General features: G+C 35.7%; 2 protein-coding genes across 8 annotated transcripts; one reads left to right on the forward strand and one right to left on the reverse strand.

Moving 5' to 3' along the window:
- Positions 1-427: 427 nt before the first annotated feature.
- Positions 428-10616, forward strand: LOC113734785 (uncharacterized). 5 transcript variants are annotated; one of them, XM_027261462.2, is made up of 5 exons: positions 428-3544; positions 6161-6599; positions 6710-7078; positions 9635-9954; positions 10086-10616. In XM_027261462.2, the coding sequence occupies exons 1-2, from the start codon at positions 587-589 to the stop codon at positions 6203-6205; spliced, it is 3003 nt and encodes a 1000-aa protein (XP_027117263.1). In that variant the 5' UTR covers positions 428-586; the 3' UTR covers positions 6206-6599; positions 6710-7078; positions 9635-9954; positions 10086-10616. The 5 variants fall into 5 exon arrangements, with proteins under 5 accessions (XP_027117263.1, XP_027117265.1, XP_071900851.1 ...); XM_027261464.2 differs by having other exon boundaries at positions 6791-7078; XM_072044750.1 differs by having other exon boundaries at positions 428-2554; positions 2651-3544; positions 6161-7078.
- Positions 10617-11436: 820 nt separating this feature from the next.
- On the reverse strand, positions 11437-20766 carry LOC113734786 (plant UBX domain-containing protein 11). Of its 3 annotated transcripts, none has more exons than XM_027261467.2 (10): positions 20627-20766; positions 18182-18281; positions 16827-16879; positions 16630-16711; positions 16011-16076; positions 15839-15906; positions 15275-15487; positions 14734-15199; positions 12441-12716; positions 11437-11910 (listed from the first exon to the last, which is right to left on the reverse strand). In XM_027261467.2, exons 2-10 carry the CDS (start codon positions 18279-18281, stop codon positions 11672-11674), a joined length of 1563 nt encoding a protein of 520 aa, XP_027117268.2. In that variant the 5' UTR covers positions 20627-20766; the 3' UTR covers positions 11437-11671. The 3 variants fall into 3 exon arrangements, with proteins under 3 accessions (XP_027117268.2, XP_027117267.2, XP_027117270.2); XM_027261466.2 differs by having other exon boundaries at positions 14734-15202; XM_027261469.2 differs by lacking the exons at positions 16630-16711; positions 16827-16879 and having other exon boundaries at positions 14734-15202; positions 16011-16085.
- Between the last annotated feature and the right edge of the window lie 844 nt (positions 20767-21610).

The raw sequence follows: 21610 nt of genomic DNA on the forward strand, positions 1-21610 counted from the left end.
TTAAGTGACCAAATGTAGAAATTTTAAATATTTTAGAGACCTTTCACATTATTTGTTGCTTGTAGTTGTTTTAATTCGTAAATAGTAAATTGTTAGCCATTATCAAATATTTCAAAAACTTGCACCATTTTATAGAAAGTAAATCGCTTTAATAATTGCTAAATTTTTTATAATTTCTTGTTATAGTCAATAAACTTTTTCTTAAGCAAATTGGTCACTCAACTAATCAAAATTAAAAAATGTGCCGCATTAGTCGAGTGACTATTTTAACTAAATAAAAAATTTATTGACCAAAACAGCGTATTTTAAATATTTTGGTTACAATTTATGCCATTTTGTACTTATATTAACCATTTTTTATATTGAATCTTTTTATTATTGCTTTAAATAATAATCTTCTTCTTATTATTCCCAGTTTCAAAATTTCCCTTTTCACTTCTTCACTCCCAGCGAATGCCCAGACTCACCGTGCACACATAATAATTCAAATCCTTCCGGCCGCCGCCCCCGAAGCCACCACCACCGCCGGCTCCATTTCTTCTTAATTACCTATAATCTCGCCCAATCTTTAGTTTCTCATGGGAGAATGAGTAAAAGGTTCCTCAGAAATGCTATATCCATTCCAGTTCTCTGCTCATCCTCCAGAGACCCCCTCTTTTTCTCCCTGAAATTCTTCACCAGACCCATCACTACTCAAGAAAATAATTGGGATACTTTTACAGATGTAGATTGCAATTTTCAAGACTTTGAGTCTTTTCCACCTGAAAAAACTCCAGCCAGTTCTTTTTCACCCCAGGAATATTCCTTTTTGAGGGACTCATTGTTGGAAAATCCAGGCACTGAAGCTACTTCAAAAGCTCAAAACTTGGAGACTGGTAATTGTTCAGATGATGCTCTTTTGATTCTTGATGCTGTAAAGAATAATGATGATGGGTTTGGGGATAAAACCCAGAAATTTCTTAGGCAGTTTAGGCATAAATTGGATGAAATTTTGGTTGTTGATGTGTTAAAGAATGTACAAAATGTTCAACTTGGTGTAAAGTTTTTCACATGGGCTGGTAGGCAGATTGGGTATAATCATGGTTTAGCTGTTTATGACGCTCTGTTAGATTTATTGGGGTGTAATAGAAATGATAGAATTCAAGAAAGTTTTCTTCAAGAAATCAAGAACGATGATAGAGAGGTTCTTGGTAAATTGCTGAATGTGTTGATTAAGAAATGCTGCCGAAACGGGTTGTGGAATTTGGCACTGGAGGAGTTGGGGAGGCTTAAGGATTTTGGATATAAGCCATCAAGGGCCACGTATAATGCTTTGGTTCAGGTTTTTCTGAGAGTTGACAAATTGGAAAGTGCAGCTTTGGTTCATAGGGAGATGTTGGATTTGGGATTTAAGATGGATGCCTATACATTGCTGTGTTTCACACGTTCTTTGTGTAAGGAGGGTAAATGGAGAGAAGCTCTAGATTTAATCGAAAAGGAAGAATTTGTACCAGATACAGTTATGTATACTAGCATGATATCCGGATTGTGTGAAGCTTCACTTTTTGAAGAAGCTATGAATTTTTTAAACATAATGCGGTGTAATTCATGCATTCCTAATGATGTAACTTATGAGACTTTGCTTTGTGGTTGTTTGAATAAGAGAAAATTAGGTAGGTGCAAGAGATTGCTGAGTATGATGATTACAGAAGGTTGTTATCCCCGTCCGAAGATATTTAATTCTCTTGTGCATGCCTATTGCAGGTCAGGGGACTACTCTTATGCCTATAAATTGCTTAAAAAAATGGTTCTTTGTGGTCATCAGCCAGGTTATGTGGTCTACAACATATTGATTGGTGGTATTTGTGGCAATGAGGAGCTGCCTAACTCAGATGTCCTAGAAATTGCTGAAAAATGTTATGATGAAATGCTTGATCGAGGTGTTGTACTAAACAAAGTGAATGTTGCCAATTTCAGCAGGTGCCTCTGTGGGGTTGGAAAATTTGAAAAAGCTATGAAGGTGATTCGTGAGATGATGAGGAAGGGCTTTATACCAGATGTTAGTACATATTCTAAGGTTATCAGTTTTCTTTGTAATGCCTCAAAACTAGACAAGGCATTTTTATTGTTCCAGGAAATGAGAGGCAATGGCATTGTTCCTGATATTTATACTTATACAATGCTTATAGACAATTTTTGCAAAGCTGGCCTTATTCAACAGGCACGCAGCTGGTTTAATGAAATGGTGAAGGATGGCTGCAAGCCCAATGTGGTAACATATACTGCTCTTATTCATGCTTACCTTAAAGCAAGGAAAATGTCTGATGCAAATGATCTATTTGAGATGATGCTAACAGAAGGATGCTTGCCTAATGTTGTCACCTTCACTGCTTTGATTGATGGTCATTGCAAAGCTGGAGATGTTGAAAGGGCTTACCAAATCTACGCAAGGATGGTGGGCAATGAAAACATTCCGGATGTAGACATGTATTTCAGGGGCAGCGATGAAAGTGCTAAAGAAGTGAATGTTGTTACATATGGTGCTTTGGTTGATGGTTTATGCAAAGTACACAAGGTAAAGGAGGCCTGTAATCTTTTGGATGTAATGTCAACTCAAGGCTGTGAGCCAAACCACATAGTATATGATGCTCTTATTGATGGATTTTGCAAGGCTGGGAAGCTAGATGAAGCACAGAGTATATATACACGGATGTTGGAACGTGGGTACAATCCAAGTCTTTATACCTATAGCTCTTTTCTCGACAGGTTATTTAAGGATAAGCGCCTTGATCTTGCTATTAAAGTATTGTCTAAAATGCTTGAAAATTCCTGCGCTCCTAATGTCGTGATATACACAGAGATGGTTGATGGCCTTTGCAAAGTTGGGAAGACAGATGAAGCTTATAAACTTCTGTTAATGATGGAAGAAAAGGGTTGCCAACCAAATGTTGTGACTTACACTTCCATGATTGATGGCTTTGGTAAAGTCGGTAAACTGGATAGATGCAGTGAGCTTTTTCAGAGGATGAGTATGAAAGGTTGTGCTCCAAATTACATTACTTATGCGGTATTAATAAATCATTATTCTGTGGCTGGTCTCTTAGATGAAGCGTACCAGCTGCTGGAGGAAATGAGAAAAACTTATTGGCCGGTACAAATGGCAAGCTACCGTAAGGTCATTGAAGGCTTCAACAAAGAGTTTATAACGAGTCTTGGCCTCTTAACTGACATAAGTCAGGTTGATTCTGTTGTTCCAGTTATTCCAATTTACAAACTTCTAATCCATAGCTTCAACAAAGCAGGGAGATTGGAGGTGGCTCTTGAGCTGCTTGAAGAGATCTCGTCATCGTCCTCGTCTCCATCTACCATGGCAAACATGTATTCATCTCTGATTGAGAGCCTCTGCCATTCACACAAAGTTGAGAAAGCCTTTGAGCTGTATGTGGACATGATAAACAGGGGTTTAATTCCTGAGCTTGGCGTCTTTGTTAATCTTATTAGAGGACTAATCAATGTCAATAGATGGGAGAATGCACTTCATCTTTCGGAGAGCTTATGTTACATGGTACAGAATTCTTCACTCCTACTGTGCCTTTTTTTAAGTACATGTGCATGATTATGGATTTGTGTTTGTCATGATATCGAGCCTTTGCTATCTTTCTCTGTCTAACAATTCCTGAAGACAAAAATATATAATGCAAATAAAGAAGGGGAAACTACTGGTATAATATGATGATAATAAGTAAGAAAGGAAAATGTAGCAGCAAACAGGCATTGTGTTTACCCTTTTTAACTGGAAAAAATAAACCATCATTCAGGTCCTAAAAAATTTTTGACCGGGATGGTATCTTCAGCAATGGTTCTCTGTTTAGGCCATTTTCCTTCTTTTGCTGAAAGGAAGTCACTGGAACATTGCACAGAGTGGATAATTAAGTAGACACATGTATCTTCTTTCAATTATCATTTATCCTTTTTATATAGGTCACACATTGGTCATCCTTAACATGTAATATCCTTAACTGTAACATTACCTGACTGTTTAGTTAGATCTAGTTTCAGATACTTCCACCATTTAGTGCTAAAAATTGATTGGATTATTGTCATTTACAAATTGATATTTATCCATGAATCAGATTGTCTGAGCATGTTTTGTTTGTAAAATATGTCAATTAAAACCATCTAGTGGAGCTTGTCTGCAAAACTAGCAGAGCCTGCTGAGAAGTCTAATTTAGCTCAAGTTGCTGCACAGATGTCGATTCAGGATATAAGAAACGCCTTGAATCTATCTAAGCACCAATTTGTGCCATTTCTTTTGCATTTTGTGACTGGAAGATACTTTATATGGCAAGAAGAAGGAGTAATAAATAATTACAAAATGGTTTACTCGAACTGAGGGAAGATGGTGAAATTCAAGCATAAGGAACAGAATAAGAATGACATAGGTACTAAGAAGTTTCATTTGAAGTTCTTAACAATTCACAGGTTAATTATGTAATGTCAAATAATGTTGCATACATGACTAAAGCATCAGGAGAAAAACGTATTGACAGAGATACATTATCCACTGCTTTCAAGGCTGGCTCCATCACAAGTCTAAATGTATTGTCAGATTAAGAAACATGGTTTATGGGGTTTAACTACTTTCTTGGTATCCCAAATTTATGGAACAAGAGTAATAAGGCTTTGCTGTTTCAGTACAGTCATTATTCTCATTTTGTCAAGTCAGCTTTTGGTATTTGCAGTATATTAACTGCGTGGTTTGAATGGATAGTTGTGCAATTTTGAATTCCGCTTCCCTCAGACTTTTGTTTTGCTAGGGCATGATTCTTTATTTACTTTTAGTAGCAAATGAATCTCAAGTGCATCAAATGTGTACTTTTAGCACCAACATGAACTTTTATTTCCTTGACTCTCTCCCTCTCTCTGTCTCTCTCTCTCTGTGTCTTTGAGGTTGATCCTGTAATTTGGTAGTATTGCTTTTTAGGGTAGAAAATAGCAGCCGAAGTTTTAGATGGTTGACTGGTCAGAAGTAAAACACCAATAATATGAATTTGCTTCCCTTGGCGATGAACCGTCAGTACTGGCTGATAAAGTAAAGGTCAAAAGAAGCTTTAGAGAAGGGCTTAACTCGTGCTTTTTAGCTTTATGCACTCTTCAAAAGCATTTAGTCATGGAAGAGACCTCTGCTGTACTAAATATGTTGAAAGGGGCCAACAGATACAGGTAAGGACCTTTTTCTATAATGCCCAAAGTAACTCACCTATCAGCTGTTCTTGAAATTACTAGGATATTCTGAACAGTTTATATTTGGCATGAGCAACACATTGAAAAGTAATTGACAATCAAGAAGCTTCTTTTGGGCGCTGGAACTCAGGCGAAGGAACTTAGTCTTAGATTGCCAAAGTTCATTGCATCTCCTTTTAACCATGACATAGTTGCGCCATCGAGAGAGAGAGAGAGAGAGAGAGAGAGAGAGAGAGAGAGAGAGAGACAGATAATCTGATGTTTATTGCCAATTCTTTCTTGTTATACTATGGTTGCATATCAAATTGTAAAAACTAGAACTCAAAATTGTTGTTTTGTCTTTTGGATTATAACATAGGAATGATATTGGTTGTGTAAGCAAAAGAATGGTACTTTAATTCTACCACAAGGGGTGCAGTTGGTTGACAGAATAATTCTGTACTTTGTTTGTTTGTCGATTGATATTGCTTCCACCAAAAGTCCTAGGCAGAGTGGTATTGATAGCAACAGAAGCCTTTCGCTCTATTGGATGTTCATGGTTCAAAACTTGGAAGATTTCTTGAATATGTCATAGCAGAATACTTTATGGTTGCAATTTTTAAAAAATATCCAGTCTCTACCAAATGAATTAACATATTTGACCAACTTTAGGATGTGTATGATCATTAGAAGTCAATGAAAAACCATCATTAGTCTGCCTCTAAAACTGTTATTTAGCTTCTAAATTTTTCCTTTATCGTTGGTCATCATGTTAAGCTGAAATTTTTGGTAATGAGATTCATACGGTTGAGATGACAAGAAAAAGTGCTATTGCATATGTTAATGAAAGTTTTGGACCAACTTGACATTTTCATTCTATTATTATTTTTTTTCAATTTTTAGGTATTGTTTTACTTCTTTGTTATCAGAGTTTACAACTGAATTTCCATTTAAACAGGATATCCAATGGCTGCCCTGTGATAACACCAGGGGAGTTAGCTAGAAGTTGTTGGTTCAATTCATAAATGTTTTCCTTGTTTGATGTATCCTGATGCGATGTATACCTCTATGAGGATGTCTTGAGAGATGACAAAAATGCCCAGCTGGTTTCTAGCTCATATCAGTGAAGACTCTAAAGAGCTTTCTTGCTTCCAAAAGTGGAGGAAAGCATTACCAGCAGGGTTCATGGACAAAAGAAATGATCTGCGCTGGACTATTTCTTGACAGCATCATCCCAGACTCAACATATCTCTTTGCAGGTGCCATGCCACCTTAGTAGCATTTCGAGATGTGGTTTGGCAGGTTCTGATGAATATGTATACTTCTCTGTTGGAGAGTCTATCCAACTCATGCAGAGTTGAGAAGGCATTTCAGCTATAGCTGGAGAAGACAAAAAGGTTCAGTTCCTGATCTTCGCTTATGTTTTAATCTTGTTAAAGGGCTTATCCACGTGAATACATGGGAGAATGCATTTCATTTCTTGGAAATGTTGTCTTCCATTGTGCAGAACTCTTCACTTCTACTATGCCTGCTCCATATACATGTGCGGAAAATAAATTTTTTTGTTAATGGTTGGCATGGTCTCAAGGCTTTGATAGATTTTCCAATTTCTGAAGACTGAATTGTTACAAAGCACATAAAGTAATGGAAGAAGATGATGCAAAGAAAGAGCACACAAAACAGAGAAATAAATGGAGATTATCTTTTGCTTGTGTTGATGTAAAAGATCTAAAGTTGTTGAGATTCCCAAGAACTTTCCACAGCTTGATAGCTTTGGTACTCTTGCTTGGCTGTTTATCTGCTTCTGCCACATTGAAGTCAATTACAATTTGCGGGCTGTTTTTGGTTATATGCACAGTTATATCTCCTTTCCATGGTAAGTTTCCAGTCTGAAAGAGATTTTTCCATTCTTTACCTGTAACTGAAATATGCCTAAATTTGAGCATTATCCGAATGTTTAGCTAGAACTAGTTATATCGTTCCTTTAGAGCTGAAAGTTATGTGAGTTACTTTGACAAATTGAGCATGATTTTTGTATGAAATTCTTTGGTCATGTTTGTTTTGTAAAACCTGGCAAAGATAGCGATCTCTCAAGAGGCTGTTAGTCCAAATTAGCAGAGCCTCGTGAGAAGTCTGATTGAGCTCAACTGCCTTTGTTAAATAGTAGACTGGTCAGCATTTTAGACAATTTTCAATCCATCTAAAGTTCTAGCTAAGTGTTCTTTTGCTATGTGTTGCTGGGAAAATACATTGTGCTGATGAAGGGAGTGAAAGTTGGCTAGCGAAGTGTAATTTTACTTGGGCATACTAAGGGTAGACATTAGTATGATAACAAGAGAAAATGCTTCGCTGTAAACTAGAGAACACGCTGAAATTCAAGATAGCGGATGCTAATTACAGTTTTGGATATTGGTGCTTTAAGTTCAAACAACAAAAGTATTTTCAGTATGAATAAAAATATGCCAGGATGAGTTAATTATAGCTGGTGCTGTTCCCTGATGAAAGAGTTGTGCGACTCTATATTAGAATTATACAACCTATTTTAAATGTTTATTGGTGGCAGCTGTAACATGGTTAATAATTTATAGAGTAAGTCCTTTACCTGTAGCGTGACAAGAGATGGCATGGTATGTGGGTGAATTGGACTGCAGCATCCAAAGTTTTGCCAAAAGGTAAGTTAGGTAATTTATCAGTCAAGATCTTCTAAAATTTGCTTCAATCACATAAACATGATGCGACTTTTTTCTGGTTTTTAGAATCAAAATTCGTGTAAAATTACAGGATAATGATGTGACTTAGTTTTAAGCTGGATTTTTTTCAATGTTATTCTCACAGTTAGCAAAAGTATTGTAGATTCCAGAAGTTATTCCCATTAGCTGTTTCTGTGCTTAACCAGTCTGAGCTTATAGAGGGAGCTCTTACTTGGTTTGGTTGTCAATGCATTTAGCTTCTGGTGCTCATACTTCATTTGGTTGTCAATTTATTGAGCTTCCAGTAAAGTTGTATTAGTTTTCACTAGAGTAGTAATCTTTGAAATCCTTGAATCTGTAAAACTCGGGAGATGCAAAATTCTGTATATTCAGTGTTTATTGGATTGATTTTGATTTTATTTCTAGAAGAATTCTTTTCCCTTTTAACATAGTGCCCAATGATACAACACCTTTCCATAACCAGACTGCCCCTCAAAAGAGTCCTCACATACTATTATCCTTCTGTTTAGTGGGATGTCTCTTTCTCTGACTAATACAATTGATAGAAACTCTTAGAAAGATGCGTGGTGATATTCACCTGCTTCAGGCCTTTGTTTTAAAATGTGACTTTGTACTCAAAACATAAGGATTCCTCCTTGTCTTTGAAGAACTTACTACTGTTTGATCAATCTACTGTTTGAGCATCAGGAGGCAGGACATTTTACCATAAGCACACAAAAGAGTACCATTCTAAGTAGCTTTTAAATGGGTGACTAATATGAGATAAAACATGAAGGCAACAGCTGCTTTGATCAATCTACTGATGCTACTTCCCTCGATTTGTGTATCTTGCTTGTTAAAATGGAAACTCTTGCTTCCTCTCTTTCTTTTCTCTTTTGTACTTGTATTCCGAGCCTTCTAGAAGGTCATAGCAGTATATTGCTAGAGGTGAAAATCTCTCGAAGTCAAATTAAAAGGATATTGCCTTCCCCTTTTTAGCCATTTGTGGTTGTGTTTCATCTTCTCAAACCTGTGGAATTAAGCCACTACATCTTTAAGAGTCTAGTGTGCCTGATAAACTTGAATTTCCATTGAAGCTAATACAAGAACATCAATAAGCAAGTTGCAGTCTCCTGCCTTGTGCTTTTTACTTTGTCCATGGTCATGATTGAGATCTTCCAAGTCTTCTAGAATGTTATAGCTATAGATTTACTCAGGGGTGAAAATCTATAGTAGTGAGATTAAAAGCATAATTTGTTTTCATTTTTAGCCATTTATGGTTGTGTTTGTTCTTCCCAAATGTGTGGAAATAAGCCACTTTCTAGGTACTTAAAGAACCTGTGGAGGAAGCATTTTTTGCACTGTTTTGATTTGCTGAACTCTTCAGTACTTTGTAAAACGTGAACATCCTCTGATTAAAGTTAATGTAAGAACACATTGAAGGAAATTCTAATTGCTTTTGACGTCTGCTGTAATGAGTGGGATAGTCGGCAAACGCAGATTGATGAATTTTTACTTATGGACTGAATTGATCAACTACATCATATTATTTTTACTTTTCTTTTTTGGATGCCAACCCCAAGTTTTATTAATAAACTGATAGTAAATAGAAAATGAAGGGGGGGCTTAAAGCTGACCTCTAGTACATGATAAACATCATATTATTTGTTTCTTATTTCAATTGACATTTATAATTGTTTCTACCAAATGTTATTTATACCTATGTGCTCTGAACCGTGCAGGGTATTCATTGGCTGCTCAGTGATGAGCACCAGAAGCAAAATGCTTAAATCTGCATCCCGTGGAGGTTCCATGCCTATATATAATGACACTTGAAGGGATCAGCCGGTGACAAATTTGCGTGAATAAGTAGCCTCGATGGCTTTTTGTGCTCTTTCTTGCGACAACCATGGCAAAGAAGGCAGTACAACTACAATTTTATCGCATATAAAGATCCGCCAAAGACTGTATTTTCTGTGTCACCATTCACCATGTTTTAGGACAGGTCATGCTTCAGCATCCTAGATATGGTTCTGGGGCTGGTCATGCATCATATGCTCAGGTGCGTTTAGCTCAGAAATGACCTATCAATCTTGATATGGTTATCAGACCTTGGTGTAATGTTAATGTTGTTCTCTCACTTAATTACGCTGCTAAAAGAATAAAGACTCATTTGCGACTTAGCTAATGCAGCCACCGGCAGCTCCAGATCTTCCCACAATTTGGACAGCATCTCTTTGACACGAGAAGTGCAAATTTCACATACACCCCGACAACTTTTGAGGCTGTCCCTGGAAATTTTCGTTGAAGGATCTCTCAAAGTAGATTGGAGGTAAAATGATACTTATTACTGTTTCAGCGTTTTTCTTAAGCCAGAACAGAAGACAAGATTGAACTTTTTATTCTTCTTTCCAAGTTTTGGGGTCTGCACTACATTTTTGAAGGAAAGAGTGTTGACTCTCAGTGGGGCTTGTATATTAGCCTCGACTAGACGCGCTCTACCTCCAGTTTTCAGCAGTCAGTAGATTTCAAGCTGTACTTGTGTACAAATTACAATAGCCATGAGACATAAGAGAGAGAGGATCAGTTTCTTCTGTCACAGGTTTTTACAGGCATATTAGGGTGTGTGTATATGTTTGTGGGGATGTGCTCATGTGAACCAGTAGCCCAGTTAGCCCCTGTGATCTTGGTATTTAGCAAATTAAATGTTGACACTTGTCCTGATTGCCGATTTTTGCCAAATCAGTTTTTTTTAATTAATTTATTTTTCCCTCGTCTTGAACAGATCAAAAACTTTTATGTCACAATTGAAATCCTCATCACAATGATGACATAATTGTACTATTTTTTTTTTTTTTTTATCAGGACTCTGACCAATGCTTGTGGCTGTTTGCTACATTTCCGTCACAATCTCGCATAGTTTGGTATATTTAAGTAAAATATATCATAAGATTTCTAAATATTTCAGAAAATATATCAGCAAGAGACAAAAATGATAAGATATGCTTTCATTTCATAGTCTGAATCCATGTGCTGTCGACAAATTACCTTGTATATTTAAAAAAAAAAAAAAAAAGGGTCATTCAGTTTTTAAACTTTAGAAGTGATTTAATATGTTGTTACATGAAAACTTTAATGTACATGTAGCAGTATTTAGTATTTTACAGAAAAAAGAGTAACTGAGAGGATTTAGTCCCATTGAACGATTATATAATTAAACATCTTTAGTAAAACAAACGGAATGATCTCCTAGCAAGAATAGCAAAACAAAAGTAGCGATTTGGTTTTGTGCCTAATGGTCATAGAATAAGTCTGAAATTAAAGGGAGAAATTGTTTTCACCCTTCATTCTAAAATTTTAGGCACAGAAACAAATTATAAACAAATATTGAAAAAGTCCAGATTGCTATACGTTTTGATGAAAATGAGTTCATGAAGACCTCTGTCTCTGTGATGCCACAGTCAGCCTTCTAAGTTGGGCTTAATGAAAGATCAAAAAGTAATTTTCATGCGGAAAAGAAATAACGAATGGTAAAACAAGGAAATGAGACAAAAAAAGTATATATACACTGGGCTTGCTCAGAAAGTGACATTCCCACTGGATATCCGAATTATTACACACATGTTATACTCTTCGCATTCAAGATTTTGAGGTTTTATTCCTGTCCAGCCCTTATTCAATGGGCATTTACAGACGGCCATTATATCTATCAAGGATTCAACAAAAGAAGAAACAATCTGCAGCCTTAACCATGACACACAGATCCCTGCAGGAAGGGGTCATTTGCCATCATTGTCACCACCATATTGTGTGGAATTCCCATTCCAGAAGGCATTTCTGTCATTAAACCGGCCATCATCTTCATCATGTCTTAGTGTGTGGATGTTGCTTCCAAAAGGAGATGACTTGAGCTGCCTACTCCTGCTATTGCTGCTTCGGCTGGTTGTATCCGTGCTTCGGTATACTCCAGAGGATATTCCTGTGCCTTGCAGATCATTCTGAAGTGAAGGATTTGGATCTGAAGAATGAAAAAGCAATTCAAAAAACCCGATGAAAAAAATGTAGTTCGTAGATCCATAACAGATTCATAAATCAAAATCTACAAAAAAAAAAAAGCATATTCCAGCTTTCTCAAGTAGGAATATCATCATTAAAGGAACCAGGATAAAGAGAAGAGAATGGAGTAATAAACTGATCCCACAAATATGAAAGGAAAAAAAAAAAGAAAAAAGATCTCCAGGGAATACTTCTTCCAGTTTTCACAAAGAGAGAAGATTAAGATAAAAAATTAAAAAAGAAAAGTGATTTATCACAGAATCTTGGGAAATTAGTTGGACAATAATCAAACAGGAACTAACTGTCAAAACCTTTTACTTTCTGGTTATTCAGGCCCACAAGTCTGATAAGGCTTCTAATGGTCAAAGAAACTTAAAAGCCTCTGCTCTAGCAGCTCTCAAGTTATGACTAATTCGAGATTGTAGAAAACTGTTTTTTCATGAACACTACTGATTTCCAAAAAAATCAACATAAAAAGTTAATTCAACTTACCATATTGCCATACGCGGCTTTGAGATTCCTGTACAGTGGTATCCTCTGCATTGGTACTTCCACTCAGGTAGGAGATTGGATTCAAGTAAGATAAAATTCTTCTCAGGGATCCCCAATATCCATCATTGCCTTCATTAGAAGAGCTCTCTCTGATAAAATTAGTTTGATCATGCAATGATGATTCTCCTTTAGGGTGCCAGTTAGCACGATGATGCAGAACCACTACTAATGTTTGTCTGCCAAACAAATCCAAATCCTGAAGTGTCTTGCTTAAATCTGTAAAACCCAAAATGTAAGATTACCTAAGCTTACAAGTATGTTGACAGAATCTGCAGATTATAGGAGTCATAAAATTCTAATATGCAAAACGATCAAGGTAAAACTGAAAATTGTTTTATCTGCCACATAAAAAAGCTTTGTCCATGCAAGATAGCTTTGCAGATTTACTTTGCAAATGAGAAGTACAACTTTCATACTAAAAATGCTCAATAGATGTCAAACCAGCTTCTTCTTGCTAGGAGATCATCCTAGTGAATAAAGCAAATCTGATAGTAGCTTCAGTACAAAGCCAACAAGTCTGAGAAGCACAAGCACATCTTTTTGATGCAATAAAAGAGTCCTGAAACGGTAAAGTTACAGAAATTCTGCTCGAACATGTCTAGCTTTCTTAGTACATTTACATTCAATACTTCTCCAGTACTTACCGTACCACAGTTCTATTTCTTCATCCTTCCGGTCAAGTGATTTAAATAATCACAAACTTCGTTTTTTTTCAGCATTTCTTCAACTGGGATTTTAGACAGTAAACAGATTTAGGTTTTCTAGATGATCCAAAATTTTACACTAAGAGTTCCTCAACTTTATTAGAATTGCTGGAGTTAATTTGACTTATTTTAATTTATATAACCATAAAATTAATTATACAAGGTAGATCAACCTCTCGGCCACAATAATGACATACTAAACCATGAAAACCCATCTCTCTTCCCCTCCCCTACCCAGATAAAACATCCAGAGTCATACAACAGTGTGTTACTTGATTTCATTTCCCCTTAAGCGCATGCCGTGCAATGTATGCACCAAGATTTGAGACAAAAAGTGGCCCTCCTATTATATATTGAGGAACTGGTGGACCATGAGTAAGTGCATGTCGCATATGCTAGTAATACACAGAGTAACTAGTGAGTACCATAACAAGTATCTATGTCACAAAGAAAAGGCACTTAAACAAGCTAGCAAGTCATTAATATTCGTCCTCCTCACTCTCAGTCTGTGAAACTTACATACCGACAGTGCTCAGACACCACATTACATTGTAAGTCAGAATTCTTCTCACGCATCACACTGAAGTGAAAAGAAATATAAAAATAGACAATTTCATTTTTCAGCTGCTTTATAGTGCATTCAAAAGAAATTGGGATACAAATATTTAATATAAGAGCATCAAAATATGTGTGTGAGAGATGTTTTGTGCAAAGCTTGTAATAACCTACTTCAGTATTTCAACCACCAGTGCACTATAATTGTTTTTAACGTAGAAGTCCTTGCACCAACTCATTCACAAACTAGAATCAAGATATGATGATAACTCATGCATCTTTTGTTAAAAATATGTGGTCACATGAAGGGATTCCTCCTAGAAGTACATCTCATTACTTGGCAGTTCAGTGAGAAGGCACAAATGTCATCATCTCCAACCATGATTGTCTTGATCTATTGCATATGCAGCATACAAATATAAAGGATATCTTGACTTTACAGAGCTCTTCCCAGCAAAGATTTCCACCATCCTCTATAAAGGAAACAATTGCACTACAGTTTTTTTATTTTGGCCCTTGGAGGGCAAAAGGCCTTTTACAGTGTAACTAGACAAATGATTGCAACCCCCATTATATCTGAAAATATTAATTCCTTAAATGGCTCTTTTCTTCATCAAAAATACTGCACCACTTGCTATTGGTGCTCTCATTTCATGCCATCTAACTAATCACAGCACTGTAATATGTTCTCTTATTTAACTTGCCCAAATGGTACCGAATGGATTTCAACATTTAGATAATGGTTATGCCCAACTAAAAACATATCATGAACTTCTAGTTTTTCATAGAACTCCTAGCTAATGGCAAACAAATTACGAAGGTAATTCATCTTCAACCATGTCACTTGCCCCAACATAAAAGAAATGGGAACCTTTTCAAAGGAGATCTGTTTTGGACCGCTACAATGAGTCTTTAACAACAAATGGGAGACAAGGAAAACCAAGAAACTGAAGTTGTAGATCTTGCTTGCATACCTTGTTCACCAAAAACCTTGCGAGGGTAAGGAATTGCTAGATCATAAGAGCCAAAGCTGCTTGTTTGATTTTCATCGATGTAGTCTTTGACCATTCTCAAAGTATCCATCACTAAAAACTTCATTTGCAAACTAGATCCATCAGGTAATCTAATATTTAAATGAACCTCATTTGATTTATTGGCTGAGACCTTCAAGAAATCAGCCTTTTCAACTTTATTAGCTCCTGTACCCTCTTTAGTGATCTTTATAGAAGAAACTTCCTCTTTAGCTTCTAAATGGTGACTGCTCACTTTTTTTTCTGTAACAACCAATTCATCTTCATTATTGATAGGATCCTTCCCATGAGGATTAATCGAAATCTCTGCAGTCTCACTGGTGGGGGTACCATCTCTGACTTCACCACATGCTATTTCGTTGGCTGAGGATGACTGAGCAGTTGCCTCATGAAGCTGTTCGAGCTTTTCCTGCTATGAATGTTAATGAACAAAAACATTTAATCCAAGTCTTTGGATAATCGATTGCAAAAAGCTAAAATTTACCTCAGATGCACATTCCAGATGATTGTTTTCCTCTACTATCTCAGGATTCACTGATGGTCCAACCTCTGGAGAATAATTCTGTGCAGCTGCAGGAGATGATAACTCATTTGTCCTTGAAGAACTCCCTTCCTCGGATGAAGTACCATCAGAAGTTCCAGAAGCAGGTTGCTTTTTCGAGGCAAGTGCGGCAGACAAGTAAGTTGCAGTTGTCTCCTAAAAATAATCATAAACCAAGTTTCATACAAGTAATAATTAAGGGACTCAAAAAATGACGATAGGATGATTCAAAAAGAACTTAAAATAAAGGAGTAAACCAAGAGTAAAATACAGTATCTTTACTTTCATATATAAACACTAAGGGATATCAAATAATGATGGACACTTGCAGCCTTATTTTTCCACAGTGCAACAATAGTGAATTATGGTATTTACTTGCATATACAAATACTGAAGGAAATCAAACAACATCCTCATCTTCCCATGAAAATGTTTTCGCAACATACTGCAGCAAAAGGTAAGAGAGGAGAGGGGCACTGGCATCTGTTCAAAACAATTAGCAAATACCTGAATATGAAGACTTAACCATGCCTTTTCGATACTGGATGATAAGGCATCAGCAGCAACAAAGCCTTCTGTTGGTCCATGAGTTCAAAACAAAAGCATGATACTCAGATAGCTTGTTTAAGTTCCCCAAGATGTCAATAAGAAGAATTCAATTCTTGAAAGAATTCCATACCGTACTGCCAGAGCTGTACACCATTGTATCCAACAGCTGTTGTGCATGGGGCAGACTTCTGAGGATCTGTGAAGACTGATTAAAGAAAATGCATGACCTCTCAATGCTACATACTTTTAACTATTGATGGTGCAAATAAAGCGATCATCACGGTGACACTTAAGTCATTAGACCATAGATAGCACTTTTCCTTGCAACATGTCAAAGGGTATGCATATAAAGATTTATAATCTTTAAGCATGTTAAATATGTTAGATGGGCTTTGATATACAATAAGTTGCTTGCAGTTTAACAGGATAGTTCACCACCAGATTAACAATTGAAACACAAATCCATCGCTTACAGCCAGATTAACCAACATTGGAAACAATAAAGCAAAATGTTGTATAATAGTTCTGCTACACAAACTCCTTTCAGGTATAAAATGAGAACTTAAGAAAGCCATTAATGACTTTGTTTTCTCAGACATATCGAACCAGACTGAATACGATTTGAAAAGCCACTATGGCTCCCTATCTGCTGTTTGTGCTTAGAAAGGCAACTACCAGCTGACATTTTAATCCCGAATGTGGCCTTGAATTTCTTTTATAAACATAGAGATGTGCATTTCAAAGGATACATATAGCAGAGAAATTTGCAGCATCTGCACTCCCTTCTGAGATGTGTATGAATATGCAAAACTTTGATACTGACTCTGCCACCTAGATGAAGGAAGATGTTTGTGAGAAAAACTATTCCAATATCATCTTCCCTGTAAGTCAACTACCAAAACAAAGTGCGTTTATATAAAAGGATAAGTCGTCAAATAAACCCTACTCTTGAGTCCATCCATGTTGATGCTGCTAGATTATGTGACTCTGGATTGTCACCTACCAGAAAAACCATGTAGACGTAAGTCAAAGTCAAAACTAACAGCACCTGTTGGATGACACATTGTACGCGTCTTTTCTACTGCAAACATTTTCTCGGTATTTACAATAACTCAAGAACAGAAAACAATTTCAGCAATTCTCCTTACAGGGACCATATTGACATCCATATTCAAAACAATTAATTATTCACAAATCAAATTATCATGCAACAGAAGTTAGTATATGTCAAGTGAAGCACCATGAAACTATGAAAAACCTGCCATTTGATAGAGTTCAATTTGTTTATTATAATTGATGTGGTGTCAAATGCGCAGCAAGAAGACGTACATCTTACCCTTTGACATGCTGAAGTCTTCTGCTCTCTGTGTTCCTAAGTTTCTAAACCATTCTCCCTAGTTTTTCTCATTCCTTTCCCTCCTTATTTAGAGCCAAAGTCTAAAGACTGTCATGTAGCTTAAAATTGTCAGACATCAGGCGGGAACTTTCAGTGCTTACAAGGATGTGAATGTGGTCTAGTGGCTATTACTGAGAAATAGTGACTGACAACTTCATTACTAATTTGGAGATGGAAAATTGAAATATAAGTTGCAAACAACCTGTAATTCTCAGAGTTAAGTAGACACTGAGTATCTTTCCTTGGCTAAGTCATATACAAATGAGTTTCTCAAGGATACTTGTAAGCTATATTGCCAGGTGAACGGAAGGTTTCTCATCAAGTTTAAGTTGATTAGTCCAGTGGAGAAGGAAAAAAACCACATAATGTTGGTAGTAAATTAGTTTAATTCTACTCCCTTCACTTATTGCATATGGAGAATATGGGGCGAAATAATTGCAAAACATGAATCAAGTGAGAAAGCCGTTAATAAGTAAATGGCCTGGAAAATTGCCCAGATCCAGCAGTTAGAAAAGGGAGGCAAAGAAAACAAAGTGGGTAGCTCATTCCAAAAATTTTATTAAAGCAACCAAAGAAAATATTTAGCCTATTATTCACCTAAAAAACATATTACCATGTTACCTTAGTAACAAGTGGAAAGATCACCTTGCTTCTTTACTAAAAATATAGTTTAGTTATTAGGGAAAAAAGGCATCTCCAACAAATATTTACCTTGGTGGAAGGGGGGAAGGAAAAAAAAGGAAGGTAAGTGATCCCTTCTGAATTAAGAACCAATGTAGCTGCAAAATTTTTTATCCAATCATACATAAGGCCCATTCCTCCCTCGCTGCTATACTTGTTATTTACCATCATGCACAATACTATGCTGAATCATAGGTATAAGGAGTACCTTAAGGTAGAAATACCTGAGATATAAACCACAAAGAGTTTCTTTTGCTGTTTGGCTTCAGCAATTGCTTCCATGATTGAACCTTTGAACGTAAGGGAGGAAAGAGATTGCTCCATCTATCCAAAACACACAAGGAAAGAACATAAAGTTAGGAGAAATCCTTTAGAAGGTGTCCAGATTGATTGCTGTAGTTAAGGACTTATCATCAAAAAAATGAATACAATATCCTTAAACAGAAGATACACAGTTATGATGATAGGCAGCTTGGATAACTCAAACCGATCACCTACAAGCATTATTCGTCAATCTATGAGCCTCGTTGGATTCAAAATCTACTAGAAGAACCCCCAAATTATTGATTTATATGACTAAGACTGAATTAAGCATAAAACTTTAATCATAGACCAGAATGAAAAGTATGATATTCTAGATCCAGGATCCTTTCAGTTAAATTACTGAAACTCAAAAGAGGAAAAAAACAGAGAGAGAGAGAGAGATGGATAAGATCTTTTGATTGAAACAGATAAATCCAAATAATTCTTATCACACATATGAACAAGTATGTCAAAAACCAAAACCACTTAATAAATTTCAACACAAAGAACTTATATCGCACACAGATAAGAAACAATTTAAAGGATTGAATTCCAAAGAATAAGGGGAAATTTTTAAGGTTTCAGTAACATTATTACAGGAAATAAGTCATAGTTAACATTTGAAAGGGACAGATTTTGCAAAGTCCCTAGAGAGAGGAACCAAATGAGTGCTGTGCCAGCTAAAACAAAAAGGAACTGATAGTATCATCCAAATAGAGATCCATAATATTAGCTGAATGGTTATCCGAGGTTGCTTGTGGCACCAAAGAACAGGATGGCAAGATAACGAAAAAAATGCTGACAAGAAGTATATTTACAGTTTTTAATGATAATGGACACTCAAGTGTTGAAGACGGTTCTTAGACTGCTAATTCCCTTCAAGCTTCAACAATTGTGCAGTGTCAAGTACCAGAAGAATTCATTAATTAGATACTAGTAGGCAACATATCTCATACACAAGATTCTTTCCATTGGTCAACACAGGCACACATTCAAGATGAATAGCAGAGGGGATTGGCAGAAGGGCCTCTGTCTACACAAATCACCTCCTGACTTAAAGTTTTAAAATGTCTGAAAGGAGAATAAGTTATGTACTTGATAAAATTATAAGATCGTCAAGAATATCTATTGCATCACGAGATGTATAACTTATGATGTCTACTGTACTGGTAGGCTTCATCACTGTACTAGCTAGGATGGAAAACTACTACTCTGTCATGTCAAGATATCAAGAGAGCTCATGTTTTTGGCAAATAACGGGAAGACACTTCAATGGACTTCTCCCACATAATAACTACAATCGGATAAGAAGCCATTCAAATTGTAAGACCCATCCGATTATATGAATTCTCCAAAATGATTCCGAAAATGTAGGCAGCCTAAATTAAGTTTGACCCATAGACACCCAGTTGCTTAGGTAACTGCATTTCAACTTATTAACTTGATTATCGTTAGATGAAATTTCTCTGACATTAATTAATTCTCATCTATTGAGGTCTTAGGCAATTATGACTTGCCAAAACTTTATACCCCAAAGGAGCTCTAAGAGACATAAAAGAATGACTAGGTATAAGAGATCCTTTTTGTCCCAATCAATGGAATTAAGTAACATTTACATCAAAATACTAGGAATTAGATATTCCAATCCCTTAGATATGGAATTGCGCCCAATAACAAAAACCCCATCCTGTTTCTATGCCATGAGCATTCATAAATAGTAACACAAGATCCACACGAATCTAGTAAGTGATTTAAACCCTGAGCAATGACATTCCAAAAAAAAAAAGTGATTTAAACCAAAAACATCTACACAACATCCACTCAATAATTCAGAAGGTGGGGCTCTTATCTATCTACAGATACATGATTCAATTTTAGCAATTAACTGAATATAATAGTCAAGTCCTTTCTTTGCTTGATAAAGATTCGCCTTAATGATAATTTAACTTATAATTAAATCCATGCAGCCTCTTACTTCTAAACCCTTAATTCTTGCTGCAGAATTATGATGTAAAACATATTAATAGGAAAGAAACAAAAGGGCGCTCATCAATTATATACCAAAATTCAGCAAAATTACGAGCTTATAATCAAGGAAAACCTCAAACCTTAAAAGAAAAAAAACCTAAAATTTCCATCATAAACTGCAATCAACAAATTTTCCCACTGAACCAAATCAATTCTATCCGCATAGCAAAATCCTAATTGAAAACTCAAGCGCCTATAATAAGATATCAAACTTGAATTTTTACCTCTTTTTTTTGTGGTTTTCTTTGATTATACAGATTTTCCCAACGAATATGTTAGTAAATATAAATAAAACAAAAAACCCAGTTCTTCAGAGATAAAATAGAGAGAATTCGTACCTTGATTGGCTGCTTCGGACGCAATTCAGATGCTTAAGTAAAGAGTCTAATAATAAGAGAAACGAAGTAATGTATTTATCCGATAAGGGTTCTTAGGCTTGGGGGCCGGAATGGGTATTATGAAGATTAACGATGTTCTATTTCGTAAAAGTAAAATGTAAAAAGTAAAATCAGTCTATTTGTCTACAAAAATGATATAAATGCTAAAAGTTATTTCTTTCCCAAATTACAATTGAACAGTCATATAATATATTAAACAAGAAAGAAAAGGGAGAAGAAAAATGCAATAAAAAAGGAGATAAAGTTGATCTTAAAAAATTATTTGTGGCATAATTTGAGTTAATCGAAAATCTAAAATTTCGTGCTTAGGAAAAAACTTAAGAAAAATGCCAAATTCTGCTTGTCAAATGAAGAGGTTCAATTTTAAATGTTTTTAAGTGTGATAACGCGGTATAATTCATTATTGCTAACGAGGGATTTGTCTCTATCTTTTCTTCCCCTTTACAATTTCAAACCTTTTTTACATTAATTTGTTGTTCCAAATATGCATGACCCAATTACTTTGATGCATCAACATTTCAATATCAAATCTCTAACTTGTTGTAGCTTTTCATAAGTAAATTTTCAAATAACAATTTCTTTTACTTTTTTAGTTATATTTTCAACCTTTATTTAGCTAAAATATTGCATCTTCTCTGTAAGCCCACGGAAGGGTAATTTAGGAGTGAAAATACTTTTTTACCAATTGATATGAATTTTCTATGGACATGAGTTGATATTATTACATTAAAAACTCAAAATGGGGGAGCTAATTGATATTGTTACTTTGAAACTCAAAATAGGGGAGCTAGTGTAACATTTAAAACTTTAGAGGAGTCAAATGAAACTATTAGAAACCTTAGAAGAGGTTTCTGAATTATTCCTCTTTTGAATTTGTTAACCCATTAATGTAATGAAATGAACATCTTTCTAAACCAATGTGAT

This window comes from Coffea arabica, chromosome 3e (genome assembly GCF_036785885.1).
Source record: "Coffea arabica cultivar ET-39 chromosome 3e, Coffea Arabica ET-39 HiFi, whole genome shotgun sequence".
Classification (NCBI taxonomy): Eukaryota; Viridiplantae; Streptophyta; class Magnoliopsida; order Gentianales; family Rubiaceae; genus Coffea; species Coffea arabica.